This window comes from Atractosteus spatula, chromosome 1 (assembly GCF_055471065.1).
Source record: "Atractosteus spatula isolate fAtrSpa1 chromosome 1, fAtrSpa1.hap1, whole genome shotgun sequence".
Classification (NCBI taxonomy): Eukaryota; Metazoa; Chordata; class Actinopteri; order Semionotiformes; family Lepisosteidae; genus Atractosteus; species Atractosteus spatula.
The window spans coordinates 61,310,668-61,332,023 of NC_142706.1; the positions used below are offsets into that span (position 1 = coordinate 61,310,668).

The window sequence follows — 21,356 nt, forward strand, 5'->3', positions numbered from 1 at the left end:
AACAAGTGCATCAAAGAAAAAGCTGATTCTACAACCTGCCACAAAGAAACAGGGGATCAGGGGAAGGCGAGGTCCTTGTGTACTGCTGTCTTCACATTAATTCATTACATTTAGAGGCATTACAGACTTGCATTCCAAATTTAGAGAAAACACGTCTGCACTTCAATTGCCATCTTGTGCATTATGCAATATGAATGCGTTACACTCCTAGATAGGCAAGGTAACTAGACAGCATCCCAAATGTTTTAACTTTAAACCAGCATTACAGGAGGATACAGCTATAATTAAAACATACGTTTAAACAATCATCTCAACCTGATCAGAAAACGTGTTTGTCTGTCAACTGCATGATTGCATGCAGTACCAGTTTCTTGGCACTGGGTGGTGCACTCTGCCCAGTTTTATGAACCATGAATCATTGCTCTTCACTCCAGCCTCAGACAGAGCCCCAGCTGTGCCCTCCCACAACCTCATAAGGTTGAACAAAGACTATCTGAGCAAGGCGTACAAGATTGGGGAGAAAAAAAACATTTAAAAAGTGATCAGACAAACTCAAAACACAGCAAGGCACAGACGAACACAGCTAGGGGAGACAGACATGGAGAAATGCAGACAGGCTGTGGCCCACGCAGGCAGGCAGGCTACAAGCACAGACTGACATTCAGAGGCTCGCAGACACGCAGAGAGCCGCCCTCACCTGAATATTGCTGCTGTATCTGTGGCGGGTTACAGGGAGAGGGGGACTGTGGAATCTGGTACTGCTCAGAGCTGGGGGGTTGCAGAAAGCCCACCGATGGGCTGAAAGACAGAGGGCAACAACACAACTGAGCTCCAGGAACTTCAGCAGGTAGGCAAGGATAGCCGGGTTACTGGGTCTCAATCCGAGCACATCTGAATCGTACAGGCTGTTACTATCCCAAACCACTGCCCACTTACACCCAGCAAGTTTCCCCTGCACTGCTGTCGCAACTGTAACGAATTCAGTGACAGAGCATGGAGGGGAGGGGGAGCATGCACGTGACTTCTCCGCAGTATCTAATAACCACCTGCCCATTTTCTCTTCAATCCGAGCCCCCCCAGGCCTCTCACCTCGTGCTGGTCTGCTGTGCTGGGGGGAGGACGCTGTAGTAGACTGGCATTGCGCCCCCTGGCAGCCCCCCCTGCACAGACTGGCTGGCGGGCACCATCACAGGCTGCTGGTATGTCTGCTGGACCACCTGTTGGGATTCGTTGCCCACAGGCACCTGGCGCAGGAGAGACAGGCACACAGTGGTCAACGGGTACCCACGGTCTTCAAAAACAAACAGAACAGTCTAATGCCCTTTAAGCTGAAGTTACCTTTAATCAGTAAATATTAAGACATGTGCCCTGTCTGAAATTCTCTTAGGTGACCAACACGTGCTGATAGATGCAGGCAGTGAAGAGAGACAGACAAAAGCAGTTGTCACCCCATCTGGGCTTACAAAAACAGACACGATGACAAAATGTTAAAAAAACCCTTATTTCTAGCAGAACCAGGACCATCTAGGAAGGTGAAGAGCTACTGATGCTGCACAGAGACGATGCAGTGTAAAGTCCTATGATTCTTTTTTCAAAGCATCTGATGAAGTTAAATCACCTTTAAGTGCCTTAATTCTGAGCCTCCAGGGGTGAAAACCTTGAAGTCTATGGGGGTAAAAGCACCCTCTGCCCAAAACTGAAGCAGGGAAAAGGGGCAGACAGGTACTACTGTTCACTGAGGATTTTAAGAGGATTTTTGCTTTGTACCTGGTATGAAGGCAGCGGTGGATATTGGACCATCATGCCTTGCATCTGGTTTCCCATGTTGCCCCGCTGGGTGTTGAGAAGGCTGGGGTTCTGCGGCTGCTGGACTCCCATCATGCCTTGATACGCTTGCTGCTGATTGGGCAGCATGGTCTGGAGTCCTGCTGAATAGTGTGCAAAAAAAATAGTTTCAGTTTTTTTTTGGTTTAAAAAGAATGTCTCTTTAGGAAAAAGGGACATGTTTTGTTAAGATTTAACTTGCAGGTGGTTTCTTTAGCATTTGGTCCTTTTCAAACTCTGGGAGCCTCCTGACCCGTCCATTTGTTGTGCTTGATAAGTGATATAAATGGCAGAATATCCCTTCATAATCTGAAGCTTTGGGCAGTTCTACAGTTCAGCAAACACAGAAAATCCATCCGTTTTCTAACAATTTTACCCATTACGGATTCAGAGGGGAGCTGAAGCCTATCCCTGCAAGCAACGGGCACAAGGCAGGATACACCCCGGACAGGACGCCAGTTCACTGCAGGGCACACACAGACAAACACACAAACTCCACAAACACAAACACAAACAGCCAGGGTCAATTTTCTCATAAGCCAATTACCCTACCAGCACATCTTTGAACATAAATCCACATGAACACGGGTAGAACATACAAACTCCACACTGACAACCTCAGGAATTGAACCCTGGGCCACAGTGCTGCGAGGCAGCAATACTCATCATTGCACCACCATGCTACCCTCAGAAAATTGAGTCTGGAAAAAATCAGCTGAAGACACTGTTAGGGTAAGTAGTGTTGCCAGACAAGTATTTTTCACCAGTAAAGCTGATGGGAAAAAAAAATCCTGGGGGACTTAACCTTTTTATCAGAGCTTATGGTTTTACTTATTTACTACTAATCTGGAATAACATTCACAAAATAGCTTGACATTTGATTGGGACTTGAAATTAAACTATGAAACGAATCAATGTGCGACCAATTGGAAAAGGCTTCAGGTTTCGTGCATTCCTTGACGAGACAGGGACAAAACTCAATCTTTTTAATTGCTTGTGTTAATCATGTCAACTATTGCATCCTTCCAGACTGCCCCCTGCCCCTCCATGAGAGCAGCACAGAAAGATGTCTCGTGCTGCTGCTTGGTGGCGCACTATTAGAAAGCTGAGGGCATGGCTCACCGGACTGCTGCGCCAATGGCTGGATCAGGGGTTAAGAAGGCCAGGAGAGTGGTTATGGGGCGATCGCTCACCTCACCTGACTGCGGTAGTGCCAGCCGGGCCAGAGGTTGAGAAAGCTGGGGGTGTGGGTATTGGGCGATCGCTCACTGGACTGCTGTAGTGCCAGCTGGGTCAGGGGTTGAGAAAGCTGGGGGTGTGTATGGCGCGATTGCTCACCTGACTGCTGCGCCGGCTGGGCAAGTGGTTGGGAGCGCTGGGACGGGTAGGACACCTGGTGGGAGAGCGGGCGGTACTGCTGTCCTGAAGTGGGGTACTGCCCTGGAGCATAGTAGGACACCTGAATCTGAAACACACATCCCACAGCAGAAGAGGGAAACAGGTGAGTGCAGTTCCTCCTCCTTCCCCACTCTCACTGGAGGCTCCAAGAGCAGGTAAGCAGACTTCAAGGTCGGCAGGGTACCCACCTGCTGAGGGGGTGGGGGTGGGGTCTGAATGTACCCCTGGGGGGGTGGCGGAGGCGGTGGCGGCTGCAGGACAGGCTGCGAAGGCGGGGGCGGAGGGGGTGGGGGGTGAGCGTGGGCAGAGCCAGGCTGGAAGGCGGACGCGGGCATCGGCTGGGCCCCCGAGGCCATGATGTAGCTGGGCTGGGGCGGAGGGTGCTGGGGCAGGACGGAGGGAGGCTGGAACAGTGATGGGGGCTCCGGGGCCTCGCTGGAGCCCTGCCGGCTCAGGGTCATCTGACTGAACTGCGGACCCAAATCCTCAGTCTGAAAGAGATGGGAGCAGAGGCAGAGAGGGAATGAAAGCACGCAGATTAAGAACTGACGAGACTAGTTTCTGTACCCCTTGACTAGTGACAGCCCCCACATGAGTTAGCCTAAATTAGGCAGCACAGGATTGATAACTAGGGCTTTGGAAACCACTCAGGCACCTAACATTGCAAAAGGAACACAAGCAGCTCAGCATAATGACATTAAGAATATTTATAATTTTACAACATTTGTCAAGTAAATTCCACCCATAAATATATTCTGCAGACATATGTTTGTTCATAATTCACAACGGCAAATAGGTCGGTTCTTATTGCACATTTCAGTTGGCTGCACTGTTGCAGGTAACAGCTTCCATGGTCACTCATACTCCTGAACCCCACAGCGGAACAGGTGGAATTCCCCATCCTGCTGTTACCCCAGGTTAAATCTACGCATCTATTTTATAACTCCTTCTTCCAATTAAGGGCTAGCAGGGGAGCCAGAGTCTATCCCAGCAAGCATCAGGCACAAGGCTGGGACACGCACACCCTCACACCAGGGCCAATTTTCCCAGAAGCCAATTACCCTACCAGTATGCCTCTGGACCATGGAGGGAACCAGGGCAACCGGAGGGAACCTGCAGGGACACGGGGAGAGCACGCAGACTCCACACAGGTAGCACCCCAGGAACTACCTGAACCCAGGGCCCCAGTGCTGGGAGGCAGCAATACTAACCACCACGCCAGCACCCGTGTGCTGCCCAGGTTAAATCTAGTTTAACCTCAACTCTGCCCGCAAATAGCTGCTTCCCAACCTATGAGTAATGTATTTATTTAGGTGGTTAGGAGAAAATCAATGCTGTCACCTTGGATCACCACTAGAACTCGCCTTTATTTTCTACAACCAAGTTTTAATGGCTAGTTACTCTGGCTTGCGATCCCAGGCAGCCATGAGCAGAGAAGACCAAAGAAAAATGCAAACTACCTGTTCAGGCCCTTCTGCTGTATCCCACTCTCTTGTTTCCTAAAATTCTCAACTACTGCTCCTGCGAGTGAAGCTGAGGCCTTGGCAGAAAGCCGAGTAACCTGAACGCCTCAGCCAGCCTTTCAAAAGACGCTTGAAATGGAGAAGTAGAAAAAAACGCTGCCTGAGTCTGAGAAGTGACCATGCAGAGGGTGTAAAGGGGAAAAAAAAGAGGAGGAGGAGAGAGGAAAGGAAGGAAATGTATGGGAGGTGGGGAAGGGAGGGGGCGTGTCATGAGACAGCACGAGAGACCAGAGAGTAAGAGAGAGAGGCAGACGGGGTACCATGTTGTACTGCTGGGGGGGGGACACTGGCAGGATGACCTGGGGGCAGGAGGTGCTGGAATACTGCACTGGCTGCGGAGAGGGCTGCAGAGATGCCACGGGCTGCAGAGACGCCACCGGCTGCAGACAAGGGGGGGAAAGGGAGAGCTCGGTTACAGCGATCTTTTAAAAGAGCTGCTGAAAAAGTCATTCCTGCTCTCGAAAGACTACAATCAGACCATCCATAGTCAATAAACCCTTGCACCATTCTGATCTATTGCATCACTCTTTTTGGGGGAAAAGTGAAGACAGAAATTCAATTCTGAACGGCCAGGTTGGATATCTGCATCAGCTGGTCCTTAATAGGGACAAATAAGCCTGCTGAATTTCAACAAGACTGTTTTCAACCTGAACGTGTTGTCACCGCATTACGGGGGAAATAAAGAACATGTGAAGGTACATGAGTTTCGAATGTGACTCTGCTTGGCTTCTATGTACTCTGCCACATAAGGGTGCTCATCCCTTTCCTACCCGCAGCATGAAGCGAGATTGCTCTCTGCAGCAAAAATACTTAGGGGCTGTTGTGCCGCTGGCATCCTGAAATCCTGTTACTGTGTGACGACACAGAAGTAATTCAGTTAGGAGCAGAGTGTACAGCCCCATCGGGATTCCTGCACGTGGAAACAACTGGAATTCGCAACAGAGGAGCGGGGGGGCAGTTTTATAGAACAAGGAAGGAACAGAAATTAAGAGATTAATTTCAGATTACAGTATCTTGACTTGGAAACGCACTAATTAAGAACCCTTAAAAATTAATCCAATGAAAAAAAAACTTGTCTACAAAAGCATTGATTTGGGGGGGGGTAGTCAAATTAAACTAATTATAATGCAATCATTTCATTCCGGCAGACTTCACCCTGTAAATTCAACGCCACATGCAAAAAACAAAATTGAACAGTGAAACTGCTTAAATTTAGAAAAAAACAGCCTTTGTACCTTGCAGGACCAGAGGAGCATAATTATTTAGCCATGCAGAGCAGTACGTAAATGACTGCTAAGTCATGACAAGCAAACCAGAAGAAACACTCACTGCACCTTTTCCATCCTGCAAGGGTTACAAAACACACCTGAGCGTATTACTCATCCTGCAAAGAAAAACTCTCACTTCTCTCTCCCTCAGCAAAAGCAGCAGGAGACGGAGCCTCGGCTGCCTACACACTACTAAAACCAGCAACACCCCCCCCCCTCCCATCTGCCCCCCAGGGACATTGTGACTCACCTGAGCCATCATGTGATTGCTCATGGGAGGCTGTGGAGGGGTGGGCAGCAGGGCGCTCTGGGGGGGCTGTGCCTGCTGTCCCTGCGGTTGTGCTTGGCTGGAGGGGCAGGGGAGCAGGCTGCGGGGTGGCTGGGGCGCTGAACACGGGGTGACTGCATCAGGGGTGGTAATAGGGAGCCCTAGAACACAAACGCACACGTTGCAGAGGTCAGTGTTGCACGACACATTGGTAGACAATCTGGTCAAATCCTCTTCTAGTCAAGAGGTACAATTAGATCACACATCATCCATTAATCCCTTATGAGAATTATGTAGTACATGTTTAAAACAAACACATCTGAAAAATGCTTGAAGCTGACATCTATTACATGTTTCAGGTTTTTGTTTTTCTAATGATATGGTACCAAGATTGTGTAATAATCTCACCTAAAATAACTTTTTAACCACATTGCAGGTTAAAATGAAAGGGGGAAACACAGAAACATGCTCCTCTGGAACTTGCCCTTCATCTGCTTTTGTTGCACCAGGTGAGTCAATGCCAATTGGAGGACTAGTGCGTCTCTCACTGATGTCACAGCCAGCAGCCAGAGCCGTGGCTCCAATGCCAGCAGTAAAGACCGTGGCAGACTAATTCCAATGCTACTCCAGGAGTGCACTACCACTTGGGAAATCCCAGTACTGGTTGAGTCACTTGGGATATGGTGAGATTTATTTTGTATAACTATTCCAGGTTCTGCCCAAGGCATACAAACGGTCCTCTTTGGTTTTAATTTGGCCATTGTGTAGAATACCACAAGGCTTTTAAAGCTTCTTCAAATAAGAACATCAATATCCTCTCCACAGATAATCCGGACCTAGAATTGTCCTTATTATGCAGAGTTAAAATAACCCTTACACCCTGCCCCCAGCAGCTATATAAAAGTATAGCTATATAAAACAGGGCAGTGGAATCACTGTTTGTGTAGCTGTTGCACTGTAACTGTGGGTTCTGCTATAGAAAACTATGCAGAGGGGAATAATCAGTCAGGTGCATTAATGCCACCTGAAGGCATTTCAAAATCAAAATACAGAACACGAGAGATGGGCTTCAACCCAAAAACTAGCTTTCAAGGGAGAAATTACAGCAATAACCAGACACTTGCATCCAGACTAGATAACAGATATGTTTTAACACCACGTCCCTGCTTGCATCGGCTCAAGACAACCTGTATCAGGAGCAGTCTCTTTCAAAGGTGGGGAAGTGAGTGTGGCATGCACACCTGTGCGGGAGATCCTGCAGCCAGCGGGCACCCCCTTGGCACTGCCAATGCTGTCACCCCGGGTGAGGATGGAGATGCCGGAGAAGCTGCTGGCCTTGGTGACCGGGGGCCGCAGGGTGCGGTTGGAGCTGTCCGAGTCAGTGCTGCTCCAGGGTCGCGGCTCCAGGCACTTGAGCTCGCTGTCCGTGCTGCTCTGGCGGCTGCTGGAGGCCCGGCTGGAGCTCTCCCGGTTCCCCCTGCGGGGCAGAGTGAGGCACAGGCACACAGGAGGTCAGGCGGCGGCAGTGGAGGGGGCCTAGGCGCAGGTAACAAGCTGGCACGCACAGACAGATGTGGAGCCCAGACACTGCACGCATCGGACCAGCTGCTGCCTCAAACCGGGACAAGCATCTCATTCACGACAGCTATGAGGAAACCGCACGCGTACAACACAAGAAACACGCAGACAAGGAGAAGGCTTGCATGCATGCAGAAAAGCAACAGCGCCAGAGGTAGACGTTACAAAGGAGGGCGTCAAACACATGGAAAGAACACACAGCAGGTACCCTAGAAAAGAACAAGCAAGACGCTCTTCGGGTGGGAAGAACTGCTCAAGGAACAGTACATGAGCTCTGCCAACAGGAACAGTTGCTTCATTTTTAAGCTGTGCCCCGCGTGTCTACATAAAGGTACTCTTCAGAAGGGGACAGGGTTTAACCAAACAGCGGACAGTAAGTAGGAGCATCACGCAAACAGGCTACAGCTACTGAACAAGACTGGGCTCCACAACAACAGTGCACAACTGCAGACCAAGCAGGCAAACACACCTTACAAACCTGATACAAAGGCCAACAGACTCTGCCCAATGTGAACAAGATGTGCAAGTGGGTATCAGAAGTTAATCGTCTGATTCCTTACGATGGAATTGCAATGTATCATGTGCTGCCTTGAACTGTAGTAAAAACTCGGCGTGACTGCTGTCATCGGGCAGAGTGGATTGGGCTTTAATACAGAGAGAGCAGCCGCACGCGCACACACACCAACAACCGATGCGCACTTTCTATGCCAGAGCAACATCACTTCCACACACACACACACTCCTGCACTGACTGACAGCTCCAAGCGTCCTGGCTGGAGAACAACACGAAACAGACTGCACAACCTCCCCTGGGACCTCCAACCTCCTAGTACCCCCCCTGCCCTTGAGCCAAGCTGGCCTGGTAAAAAAAAACACTCCTCTGTCCATCAGCTACCTGATGAAACATCAGGAGACGGCGGGGTGGCAGAGTGGACAACTTCTTGGCACGATGCCTAAGGGTTAAGCAAATATACTCATCCCTTAATTTTCACACAGCTGGCTTTCGAATTGTTGATCTAACAAAGCACACATTTTCATAGCTGTTTTTGCACTCACACAGAGGTTTTCAAAACAGTGAAGGTGCATTTGTCTGTAACCGAACGAAACACTCAATTCTCGGTTTGACCTCCCACAACACACTTTCTACAGCAACTGTCATAAAACAAGCAACAAGCAATAGTGTTCTTACTTTCATTACTCAGTGCTCTGGTAGGGCAGAAATAAGTAACGATTTTCTAGACTTCAGGAAGGAGTCTGAAGGTTTTACATATAAAGTAATGGGTACTGCCTTTTTGGCTTACTAGGAACAAATAACGATCACAAATCATTATTTGAAAAATGAGTGAAGGATACATTGCCTTTTTTATTAATTCATCCCAGAATTACAGGGAATCTTGTTTTATGGTTCTGCTACACTGTCATCAGGGCCCAACATTTACTGACATCAGTCATAATGGAACTCTCCCCTTTCAGAAGAGCTAGTTAGCCTGGCTAGCTAAAGCATCTAAGCAGATAAAAGGGAGTCCAAACAGGGCACAAGCACTGACAAACGGCTAAGGATGTACCATATTCAGAAAAGCAAAAAACACTCGACAGCAGGGGTGTCCAATCCCGGTCATGGGGGCTGGTGTGTCTGCAGCTTGTTCTCATCCCAACTCAGCCCATGACAAGCTAAACCAGCTAACCCCGGCTCGACTGGACAAGTTTAACAGCTTGTTTCAAAACCTCAGGTCCTGCCGCGTAACAGATCTTGAAAGCCTGCAGAGAGACCAGCTCTCCAAGACCAGGACTGGACACCCCAGTCTAGAGGGTGTTCTCTGGTCTAAAAGCTCATTTCACCTCTGCCTGCATCCTGAACGCCGAGTGATCCTTCCACACAAAAATCAAGGCAACCCTGCTTTTAAAAAGGGTGCTTGCATATGAAAGTCAAGTCTTTTTTTTTCCAGTGGAAAAAATGAACAAAGATCAAGGTGAATTCGCAATTCCGATGCAAGAATGAAATGGAGATCATTACAGAATTTCTAATAACTGATAAGAATATATTCTAGCCTTGTATGGAAATAGAACCTGAATGCCTGGAGGTTCTGAAACCAGTGCAGCCTAATAAATATTTCACAGAGCTCGTAATTAACGGCAGGTGCTATTTATATGGTGCGCTATTTAAAGAAAGAGTCATGGCCTCTTTCAGATGCAGAGAATGAGATCCTGCTTTATTTCACACTATTGTTTTTTTGCTTCTTAAAGAGTGTGATTCTCCATGAAACTAGGCACTGATGTGGTATCTCGAGAGATGCATACAGGCTCTCTTTGGGCTGTGCCCAAAACACAGTTTTTATTGCGGTAAAAAAATCTTAAAGGTCCTTCTTGAAATTAACAGGACAGGGTTTATTGCCTCTGTACATGCAGCCGGATAACATTATGAGGACTGTGTTCACTTGACATTGCAGCAGAGGCATGGATCCACAATCCGAAATCATTAAAATATCGTACTGCACTCTCCCGGGCATTCACTAAACTGTTCCCCTGCAATCAGACCCCATGATACTGCACCTCCACAACACAGAACACAGATCATCCATTACCCATGCACGCACATGACGATCACAATGCTGCTTGTTTCCTTCACAGGTGCCTGTGTGAGACCAAACGGCATTTAAGAGCATCTATCTAGGGGGTTGAGATGACATTCCTCTGTGCCTAATACAAGTCAGAGGCCGGCTATCCATAAGTCTGATGATCCATGGAGGCCCTTTTCCAACACACACTGGCTGCCGGAAAAATATCATCCATATAGAAAATGAAAGCCCAGGGCTCCGCACTGAGTTGGTCAACTGAGAAGAAATGGTACGCAAACAAACTGAGCAAATGTTGCACTGATAACCTGGTCTATCCTCTATACGTGCAAGCTTTCAATCCTCACCATTTAGCTGCTGTGTTCTGAAGTGGTGCAATGGATTCTATGGTCTAAAGCTTCTGCACAGCACTGTCCTCGAAGCCAATGGCACTCCAAGGTAGAGGATCAGAACTTCAAAGCAAGCTTCATTTGGAGAATGGACAAAAAGGGGTGCAAAAGATGATTTCTGAGAGAATTCGAGCAGCCCACGGGGCCTTGGGTTCGAGAGATGGACCTCCTCAACAACTTGGTGACGGCAGAGCTAGTTTGTTTTTACCTGTGCAAAATGGTGTGGTTGAGCAGATGGGGAAGAAAAACAAGCACCTGAGAAATCAGGGGTGCAATAGTGATGTGCGAAAAGGCTCAAGTTGATGCTGTTTCAGCTGTGATTTTGATATTTGGGTGTTTAGATGGAATTACTGAGAATACAGTACCAAGCACGAGGCATCCTGTGCTAGCGAGGGTTTACATACAAGAGCCCTGCGGCACAGGAATGGGTCAGATTACAATGGGTAAAGAAAATATTTCCACCCCTGATGGGCATGCTGAAAATACCAGCTGAGGACAAGACGGAGCTCTGCAAACTTGAACAGCTCAAACACCAGTGCCTCTTGATTCGCCATTGGGTTGGCAAAGAGCCGTGTTAATCAGGCCTTCGGGCACGATGCTCTTTATGGTCTTGGGGTGCATGAGCAATGGCCGAGAGAATGTCGGAGCTGGACATATAGAACCCCAGTTCCCTGTTCTGTCCAAAACAGGCTGCCTGACAGTCAAGTTCACTGGATCGACTTGCCCTCCCTCCCTCCCCTTCTGTGGATCTACTCCTTGCAGGGGGCATGAGTGCATGTGTCCGGGGTGGGGCGGTATTTGCCTGAAAGTGAAGTGGAGGTGAAACCATTGGAGGAAAGACGGGAGAAGAAAAAAAAAACTGGAAATGCGACATATGAGCGTCAATGACGGAGCCAGATATCCCACAATCAGCCATGCATGGAGCGACACCAGGTGTCCAAGCAGATGGAACCGTGACTGGCAAACCATAACACACAGGTACCTAAAGATCTGTCTCCTTTTTTGAGAGCTAGAGGAAAAGCCTTCAATGGAGAGTCTGTTGGTTACATTAAAGAAAATGGCATTACCACTGGGGGAAACAGTGTTGCCCCCCCCCCTTCAGAAATAAAGCAAGACACTGTGCAGTTTTGAGTTTGCAGTTTCAGGGTCCATGACTGAGCAACGCAGGCAAAATTCTGAAGCTTCTCCAGCATCCAACTGGCACTTTGGTTGAAGGGGAAAATGTGGAAACCCTTTTGATCATATAGAATCTTTCCCTTTTTTTCTATTTTGGTCATTTTCCCTGAAAGGCATTTATGAAAAGGGGGCAGGTGCTGGCCAAAAACAACACAAATTGAGAATTTTGAAAACAAAAAGATTCACGCAAAGGCAGTTTGGATTTGCAAGTGATCCCATCTGAGAGACCGGTGTCGGCCAGGGTGAATGGGAGAGATGTGGTCAGACACGCTGCCAGTGGAGTCTTGCTGTGTTACAGCACCTGTCTGGCCACGCTGCTGTCTCTGAACTTGACAGACCACTTCATGTTAAACCAGTCAGGAAAACCAAGACAAGTGTTTCCCCCCAAAAAAATTGGACACCTGTTTAACCACTTGGAACTGTAGATGCAGTAGATATTTCATTTTCAGCAAATGTTCATAACAATTTTGCTCCGAAAGGCCAGATTCAAGAGAATCTGGTGTAAAGAGCTTTAACATACAGTGATGAGACACAATGTTTAGTCATTATTTGATTTATAGAGTAGTGTTATTAATGTAGGTTCAAGAGATCTATCACTCAATCCTGGAAGACAGGGCAGCATTATTGAAGTGCTTACCTGTTGTCGTTGATGTATCCATTCTGGGATGACTGAAAAGAAAAAAAGACCTACAAATTATTAAAAAGCTTTTCTACCTTTCCTCAAAAGTAAGTGTATATCCAGCAGTCTCTGTTGGCGCTGATCCACAGAACCAGCACAAAGAAAAGTAGAGAAAACATGACTCCAGTCACTCTTAGGACTGGCATCCGAAACCAGGCTTCTGTCTTCTGCTCCAGCCAAGGTCTCAGTTACTTAAGTGAAACCCCTTACTGAATTAAATCAGCTTCATGACTGCGACACCTACAGAAGTTCATGGAACAGGGCTGAAAAAGTTTAAAGAACTGAGCTTTAGTCTCATTGCACAGTTGTAGTTGTTTTTTAAATGGATCAGTACCAGAAAGTTTCAGGAACTTCTCTACAGGGGCAGCACAAAGCGCAGCCATTCAGATTTGCCCTGATTTAAAAGCAACAAGAATAGTCATTGGCCCACGATTGTGCAAAATGGGCGTGCCAGCTTCCTACTTACTTCCCTAGCGAATATCCGCTCCCGCGCCCTCTGGTACTCCTCCTCCCGCTCCTCGATAGACTTGCTCCTGCGCCCGTCCTGCAGCGGGACTCGGATCTGCAGGAAGAGAAGGGGGGGTGAGGGAGCAGTGGAAACGTGCCTGTAAAACTCCCGGGGATCTGACTTTAAGGAACGGAGCCCCTCCCCCAAAACAGCATGAATCGTTAGTGCAACTACCTGAAGAGCAGCAGGAACACAGGGCAGGTTAAAATTTGCTTTATAGCACAGAACACTGCACCACTGAACGTTTTCTAAAACATCTGTGTACAAGACTGCACATTTCATTTGGAGGAGAGGGGAAAGGCTCTGGCACTGAAAATCGGTAGTGCTCTCGACGAACTCGGACATAGCCGAGAAGGATGCCCCAAGATCAACATAACGTACGAAAGGTCAGAAACGAGGTGAGGCCTTTCGGGCCACCTGGCCATTTGGTATTGGTTAACTGATGCCAGCATCTCATCCTGACGTTTCCTGACAGAGGCCCGGGTATCGCCTTCAACGACATTGCTGGATATCTCATTCCACACCCCCACTCTCTTCTTTACTCAAACCTTTGAGTGAAGAAGTGCCTGCTGTTTTGAGTATTAAATGCACTTCTGCAGAGTTCCCACTTGTATAAGAACAGCGTGAATCTCCCTCAAAGCACTTAACAGAACGAAACGGTACAGATTTCTAACTTTAAAGGCTGGTGCGTCTACAGGCATGCTCTTAGGGGTCAGAGCAGAAGTGAGAGTTACTTGCTCCCATACCTGGTTGTCGTCTTTATCCATGCTGGTGTCATCTCTCTTCAAGATGAACTTCTTCTGGAAGTCCATGTTCCGCTCGTCTTTGATGTGCTCTGAGAACCTCTGCTCAGGGCTGCCAAGGACAGGGAGAGAGAGGAAATCAGGGAAGCACACACACACACAACAGGCATGTGGGATCCATTTACCATTTTGAATGTGAAGAACACCAATCTTGGCCTAATCCATGCATTTCTGATGGATCAAGAAGTTGAGGTTCTGTACATTGCTGAGAATGTAAAAGCATATCTGCTCTATATATCACAAATTAACAAGGCAGGAAGAAACCTAGAAAATTTCCCAAGGAAATTCAACAGACTAGCTACTCTCACAAAGATATTACACACACTTGATAGATCAGCAGGATGGACAGATGCAGTTTATTTATTTTTTGTAACCTGGACCTTGACAAATGGGCTCTAAAAACGTGTGAGTTTCTGCAGGTCTCAGAGGCACCTTTCAATTAGCACCCAACTGAGACCTGAAAAAATGCAGGTGGTTTGACTTCTTTTCCACTCAGTTGGTCCGGTTAAGTCATCACGATGGAATGAAAGACAGAAACAGACACAGGCCTCCAGGTCCAGGGTTCTCCAGCCCTGCTAGCGTGCTGTCAAACTGGTCAGTCTGATCTTCTAAGAGCAACATAACCCCTTGGGGAATCTTGCCCTCCACCACCTCCTCTCCTACAGTACTGCTCCCTGGTACCATCTGGAAAACCTGACTCACATGCGTGTGTTGCCGGTCTTGTTGATGATGACGGCTTTGCCGGTCTGATCCACATTGTGGTCCATCCCGAAATACGCAGCCACCCGGTGCAGGAGCATCCGGTGGTAGGAAGTCATCTGAGGAAACTTTTTGTACTGGTTACTGCAAAGGTGGAAAGGGCCGAGAACAAAGCAGGAGGGAGTGAGAAGAGGAAATAAGAGCTGCGGTGGCTCTGTGGCTAAGGATCTGCGCCTGTGGCTGGAAGGTTGCCGGTTCAAATCCCGCAGCCGGCAGAGGAATCCTACTCCGTTGGGCCCCTGAGAAAGGCCCTTAACCCCAGCTGCTCCAGGGGCGCCGTATAAATGGCTGACCCTGCGCTCTGACCCCAAGCTTCTCTCCCTGTCTGTGTGACTCATGGAGAGCAAGCTGGGGTATGCAAAAAGATGAATTCCTAATGCAAGAAATTGTATATGGCTAATAAAGTGATCTTATCTGATTTAACTGGGGTCTGAGCAGAATCTGGTGGTTAGAATCGCTCTTTTCTCACCTCCAGTAGAAGCACTTCACTCACCTGTTATCATTGATGAACTCCAGGATATCCTGTTCCAGTTTTAGCAGCATCATTCTATCCCTGTCAGGGCAGAAAAGGAACACAGGGGCATGAGCTAAGACTCGGCAGAGGCAACCATCTGTTCTGAATGCCCCTTGGAAACAGAGGGTGGATTCCCTTTCCTTGTCTTCCTCAGAGACGATCTCTTTTCATTACTACAGAAGAACGAGTTCAGTCACGGAGAAAGCTGCAAGCTCAGCCTGCGCAAGTCCGTTCAGCCATATGGAAAATCACCACCACCTCTCCAGGACCGACCAAAACCCACCTTCCTGCCCATCGCCAGCTCCTCTCCAGAACTCACCCCCAGCTGCTGGGATCCAATCCAGGAAGTTGAATCAAGACAAAACAGTATTAAAACCTGCACCCAGAAAGAGAGTTTAAGACACAGACCCATGCGGGGGCGTTACCTGGGGTTGTTTTTCAGTGTGTTGACCAAGAACTCGTGGACATCAATGCCCGTCGAGTCGGTGTATTCCTGGCTAGAGTCTAAGGAAAGAATGTGTGGAAAAAGAGAAAACCCGATTAAACCAAATGTCACCTCGCATGCCAACAGGAAATTCCAAAAATGGTATCTGATGCCTAGACTGAATCAAAAAGCAGGTTCAGTTTTGGCAGCTGGCAGAGAACTGAAATCTCAGTCCAGTAAACCTCCCGAATCGCACAAAATCACCTACTTCTAATGACCGGGAACACAAAGCTATTGACCAATTACCAACAATTATTTACTTAATCCAGGGAATTAGACAAGGGCTATTTCTAACTTCTAATGATGCCTTTTACAATGTATTGAAAGTAATACTGCCCTCTTCACATCCTCTTGGCCCTGCACAGACTAAGATATTTACACACACCACCCAAAAGCTATCACTTAAATAAGGAAACTATGGTCTTTGAGGGTTGAAGAGTATGCAGATTTTTAACCCAACTGTAGTTTTCTTTACTTTTTTACCTGGCTTATCTGCAACTACATTATTAAACCAGTCAATTTCTACAAACTTCTAACAGTTACCTACAAAACTACTGGACTGGGATCCCCAAGACCAGGGTTGCAGAACCCTGCTTGAGATCATGAATGGTTTTAAACAATCATCAAAAGACTCTGCCAACATCTATCCATTTTCTAACCACTTCTTCCAATTTCTTGTCAATGGGGAGGTGGAGCCTAGCCCAGCAAGCAGAGGGCACAAGGCACAGATGCGCACACGTGCACACACACATACACACACACACCAGGGTCAGTTTTCCCAGCAGCAATTTAACCTACCAGCATGTCTTTGGACTGTGGAAGGAAACTGGGGCACCTGGAGAAAACCCACATTAACACAGGGAAGAAATGCAAACTCCACATAGACAGCACCCCAGATCCAGAATTAAGCCGAGAACCCCAGAGGTGCAAGTCAGCAATGCCAACCACTGTGATACTATAACCCACTTCTCCAACATTAAAAAAAGTTGTTCTAAATAAAAAAAGTCTCCAGCTTGGATGTAGAATCGTTCTCAATGTCTCCCTACTCCTGGCCTTGTGAGGATGTGGGACCTTTACTTAATCACGAACAGCTACGACTCCCCCCTGCAGAGCTGCAGTACAAAGCACATTCCTGTTTCTTCAGGAATACCTAATCGAGACAAATGCTGTTGATCGCTACAGAGCAGAGCTACAGAGCTACAGAGCTTTCAGCGCACTTAATTGGATAACGGAGTTAATTAACAGGTCATCACACAATTAAAGTGCTGCGACCTTGCAGTGGCACAGACGGACCAGCCTGGTGCTGAAGTAGCAGAGTTATGGAGTTATTACCACGAGACAGCATCTTTCGAGGAGCCTTGTCCTTGTTCTTTTCCTTCTCCTCCTTCTCCGACTCATCCTTCGAGGATTTCTCTTCCTCCTTGTCGGAAGGGCAGCTAATGTGCAGCTGAATGATGTCCTGAAGGGGAGAGGAGACCGAGACGGATGGGAAAGGAAAAGACCTTTTGGCACGATAACACAATCATGGGGGAACACAGCACGTTTTACACAGCTCTTAGATTTTTTTTAACTGGCATCACAAGATGAAAGTAAAAACTAAAAGACTTGAATAAACCACCACACACCTCCACAGAAATGACCAGGGTGATTCTGCTGCTAAAGAAAAGCTTTAAAGCTTAACTTGCTGAGCATCCTTTACGAACTCAAACCAATACATCAAGAAAGCAAATAAAAATTCTGTTCGGTCAGGCTAACAAAAAGGAAAGCAGATTTCTGGCCAAAGCAGCGTTTTCAACAGGCAGAACTGCAGTGTTGTTCTACAAATTAAATGGCACGCCACAGAATTCTTGAAAAATAAAATGAATCAATGATATAATATAATATATCATATATAATATATAATAGTTGATACACTGGTTTTGAGGTGTAACCAAAGTGTGCGAAGTGTGTCCGGTCTACACACGCGAGTATTCACGTGGGAATCTCGTGTGACGCCAGCCCCGTTTTTCCAAGTTCGAAACAGGAGATCTGAAAGAATCTGAGCACGAGCTCCGAGTTTCAGGATCACCAATTCCTGCCAAGATGATGAGGCGAACTAACTAAACGCTGAAACGTGTATAGTTAATGATATTCACAATAACACGCTCAGGCTGGTGACGTGTGTGTGCAGAGAGGGTGTAGCTGGGTGAACCTGGTCTTCCAGTGAATAACTAGTTTTAGTGTTAAGCAGTGCGATCCTTTCAGGAGGAGGGTAGTACCACTGCAGGCTTCCCAGTGGGGGGTGGACAGAATTTTGATTTTAATATAAATTAAATGAGGTAACTTTGTGTTAAAATTTTTGCTGGCATAGTTAGTAATGCCCCAGCACATTAATTAAAAAGCGGGGAATTTTGCAAATTCTTCCCTTAGTATTAATTATCCCATAGTATTAATTCCATTTTATTAATTGGACCTCTTCCCAAATTAGTAGTACGTTCAAAGAGACCTTTAAAAGGGCAGTAAATTCTCTGTGCGATGGAACAGGCTGAGAAACACTGGGCTACAGCTATAAAGAACCTTTTGTCATTTAAACTTAAAAAAAACATTTAGAAATCGTTCATGTCCACAATGAAGGACCGATAAAACTCTTTATATTTTCTAATATATCTTAAGATACTGAGACTGGGCTGTGACCTCCTCTCCCTGTCCCAGCCTGCTCTCACTGGGCTCATTTACAAAAAGAATACCGTGCGCTGTTCCCTCAGCATATCAGCCTCCCTCTCTCCCTGTCTCTGTGCACAATGGCTGTAATCTCTTGATAACAATGCTCTTCTCTCAAGCGGTTACCCTCCCCCCCCACTTTGCCCCGAAAGGGTACCTGTGATTCTGAAGGGCCGTCTCCTGAGAAAGGTCCTGAGGACTCCTCACACACCGCCAGGCTCCTCACCAGCTTTAATTTGGCATTTGACTACGGCACAAAATTAAAGACAGAGAGGTTATTAGACACTACGCTTAGCTGTTGTCTCATTAAGGGAAGTTAACATGGATAAAAACAAACAGCAGGACAAACAGTGAAAGTGTAACAGAACTACAGGGAAAGCTCATCTGACATCTATCGTCAGAAACTAGAGTGCAGAAGTTTTTCTCCTCGTGCAGTAGCTGCACCTTGCCAAGGATCCACATGAAAGGCCAGGAGAGGGAACGCTGCCCACTGTACCCCGACCCGGAAGCATGCGAGTCATCGTTAATTAATCATCACTCAGTGCCACGCCTCAGACTGTACCACGGCAGTAAGACAGAAGCGAACTGGCAAGGCCTGGCTAGCGTTCCTGGTCCACGATGCTGACACACTTGGCATGTCAGCCAAGTAGCGCAAGTTTATATATAGCGCAGGAGGTCACTGCAGAAATGCGGTGTTCCTTCTCCAACGAGGAGCAACCCAGATTAAGGCAGTGGGGATATATGAAGGTCAGCTGTGCGAAAGGAGAACAGCACAGTTGCAGCAACAGTCCGTTCGATTACATGCACAGTAACCACAGTCACCGTCACGAGACGCGAACGGCCTCGGGCCGATCTGCAGGCTGGGCGAACCCCAGCGCCCTCCGACAGCGTGGATTAACAAATCACCGCAGCTGAATCAAAATCATGCATGTGACAGACTGAATGATACCCATGGTTAAAAGGAGGGCTCGTCATTATTGGTAATCTCCTGTTAATTTTGAAAGCGTTGCATGGCTAAAGGAGTTAGGTATTCAGGCCACGGATGTGCAGTTCCTATAAATGGCTTCATCTAAATCCGTCGTGATTATGTAAAAGCAACATAATGGCGATGAACATTGGCAAGGCAGCCTGTGGCAATCTATTTTAGGAGGAAGCGGCATCATTTTTAGTTAGGGACAGAGTTCGACATTCGCTTATGATTTCCATGGGAGAAAATATCAAATCATCATGTCTGTTGCCCAGATAATCAAAATAAATATAAAGTATCCCAGGGGGGTCCAGTTTAACAGCTGGATCCAGGGCTCTGCACGCCAAGTGGAATTGTGGGCTGCGAAAGCAGCAGAATATCACTGGGACTCCCTGATGGGCAACGCGCGATCCGCGCTCTTCCCCCGGGAACGCCTGGCATACTGGGGATCGAAACAACGCAGGAAACGAAGCGCAGATTCTGGCCGTGCACGATCTGGAGAACGTGCCGACGTCTTCCATTCCTCCGTAGTTCGGGAGAGCTGGTCTGCTGATCCTCGGCTCTGACAGGAATGTACAGGAGGCACCAGGCACTGTACAGTCACCAGTGCTGCTGACTAGCTGCCGTGCAGCATCAGCGGGGTCGAGGAACAGAGCATCTTACCTTGGCCCTTTTCCTGCCGTGCCCGTGGTTCTGGTTTCTCCGCTGCAGAGGGGAGACGCGTTAATCAATGTGAGACGACACACAGGCTCCGACACATTCAACTTCAATACAGTCCCCTGAACTGTCAGCTAAAAGAAAACAGCTCCCTCATTATAGAACAAAACAAGAGATATATATATACACAATATAAAAAGTGCAAAACGTTGGCAATTCCTTGTGATGGAGAAAATTTGGCATTGGACTTTCCCTGGGCCAAACCAAAGACCATCCTAAATTCCACCGCCTAATGTAAAGAATAACCAGACACTTGAGACTGCTTCATGAGATGATAAAGCTTTCTGATATTTTAATCAGAATGACTTTTTTTACAAGTCTATGCGTGCTACTCCCCGTTTTGCATGTGCCTTCAGAGTTCCTTTCTATTTCCAGCACAAGCAACTGCTGGCGAGGACGATGTGGGAGAGGGCAAATACAGGGACTATCAAAACTATTCACCCACCTTGGTATTTAACCAGGAGTTTTTGACAGAAAACACTATACTGTCAAAGAGAATAATTCTACGGATCCTTATAAATTAATTAAAATAGTAAAATTCTACGATTACATAATTCCTTTCTGCTGCCCACCCCCGTCGACTGCGTGCCCACCTGGGTGTCCTGCGGCGTGCCCGACTCCTCGCCCTCCTTGTCGCACCCCTCCTTGGCGGCCGCCCGCACCGCCAGCTTGTTCTTGCCCAGCGCCTCCTCCACCAGCTTCCGCTCGCTCTCCTTCATGATGTCCAGGCTCTCGTGGGGGCTGCCGCTGCTGGACATGTTTGCCGCACCGGGGGGCCAGAGCTCCCTGGGTCCCGCTGCCAAAGCTGTCCGGCATAGAAACGCGGCGGCGTTACTCGGAACCCGGCTGAACGCCACTGGTGCAGAGCGGGTTGTCGTGCTTCTCACCAAGAGCACCCGCCGCCTGTCGCCTTACACTCTCACACAATGGGCTTGGCGCCCTGCATCACCTGGCATCTGAACCCCCAAGCTCCTGCCTGGCTCCCCCTTTCCGATACTCGACTGCTGCAGAGGCCCCTGCTTTCACCAGCTTGCCTGAAGACCTTTAACTATAACAAGCTTCACCTTCAGGATCATGACCCTTTGCACCAACATCAACAAAAAGAAGGTTGTTTACTTCTTACTATACAGGAGGGAGATAGGGGAGCCTTTTGAAATCTTACAGCCCTTCAGCTTTCTGAAGACGAAGCAGTTAGTCTTTGACCAGAACAGAGCTGGGGTATTAACAC

At 47.7% G+C, this 21,356-nt stretch overlaps 1 protein-coding gene across 22 annotated transcripts in view; it reads right to left on the reverse strand.

The window, feature by feature from the left end:
* The window catches only part of r3hdm2 (R3H domain containing 2), a 56,010-nt gene that overhangs the window by 4,005 nt on the left and 30,649 nt on the right, over positions 1 to 21,356 (reverse strand). For 3 of the 22 annotated variants that reach the window (XM_088914330.1, XM_088914338.1, XM_088914280.1), the window contains 19 exons: positions 20,722 to 20,933; positions 20,075 to 20,116; positions 18,602 to 18,691; positions 17,077 to 17,203; positions 15,686 to 15,764; positions 15,240 to 15,299; positions 14,690 to 14,830; positions 13,931 to 14,039; positions 13,143 to 13,238; positions 12,635 to 12,684; positions 11,804 to 11,857; positions 7,523 to 7,758; positions 6,264 to 6,442; positions 5,006 to 5,125; positions 3,411 to 3,713; positions 3,163 to 3,289; positions 1,768 to 1,928; positions 1,090 to 1,244; positions 698 to 798 (listed from right to left, as the gene is read on the reverse strand). In XM_088914330.1, the coding sequence (XP_088770456.1) occupies positions 698 to 798; positions 1,090 to 1,244; positions 1,768 to 1,928; positions 3,163 to 3,289; positions 3,411 to 3,713; positions 5,006 to 5,125; positions 6,264 to 6,442; positions 7,523 to 7,758; positions 11,804 to 11,857; positions 12,635 to 12,684; positions 13,143 to 13,238; positions 13,931 to 14,039; positions 14,690 to 14,830; positions 15,240 to 15,299; positions 15,686 to 15,764; positions 17,077 to 17,203; positions 18,602 to 18,691; positions 20,075 to 20,116; positions 20,722 to 20,886 (2,395 nt within the window). In that variant the 5' untranslated portion in view covers positions 20,887 to 20,933. The remainder of the gene's footprint in view (positions 1 to 697; positions 799 to 1,089; positions 1,245 to 1,767; positions 1,929 to 3,162; positions 3,290 to 3,410; positions 3,714 to 5,005; positions 5,126 to 6,263; positions 6,443 to 7,522; positions 7,759 to 11,803; positions 11,858 to 12,634; positions 12,685 to 13,142; positions 13,239 to 13,930; positions 14,040 to 14,689; positions 14,831 to 15,239; positions 15,300 to 15,685; positions 15,765 to 17,076; positions 17,204 to 18,601; positions 18,692 to 20,074; positions 20,117 to 20,721; positions 20,934 to 21,356) is intronic. The other 19 variants (XM_088914422.1, XM_088914413.1, XM_088914355.1 and 16 more) reach the window with 10 other exon arrangements.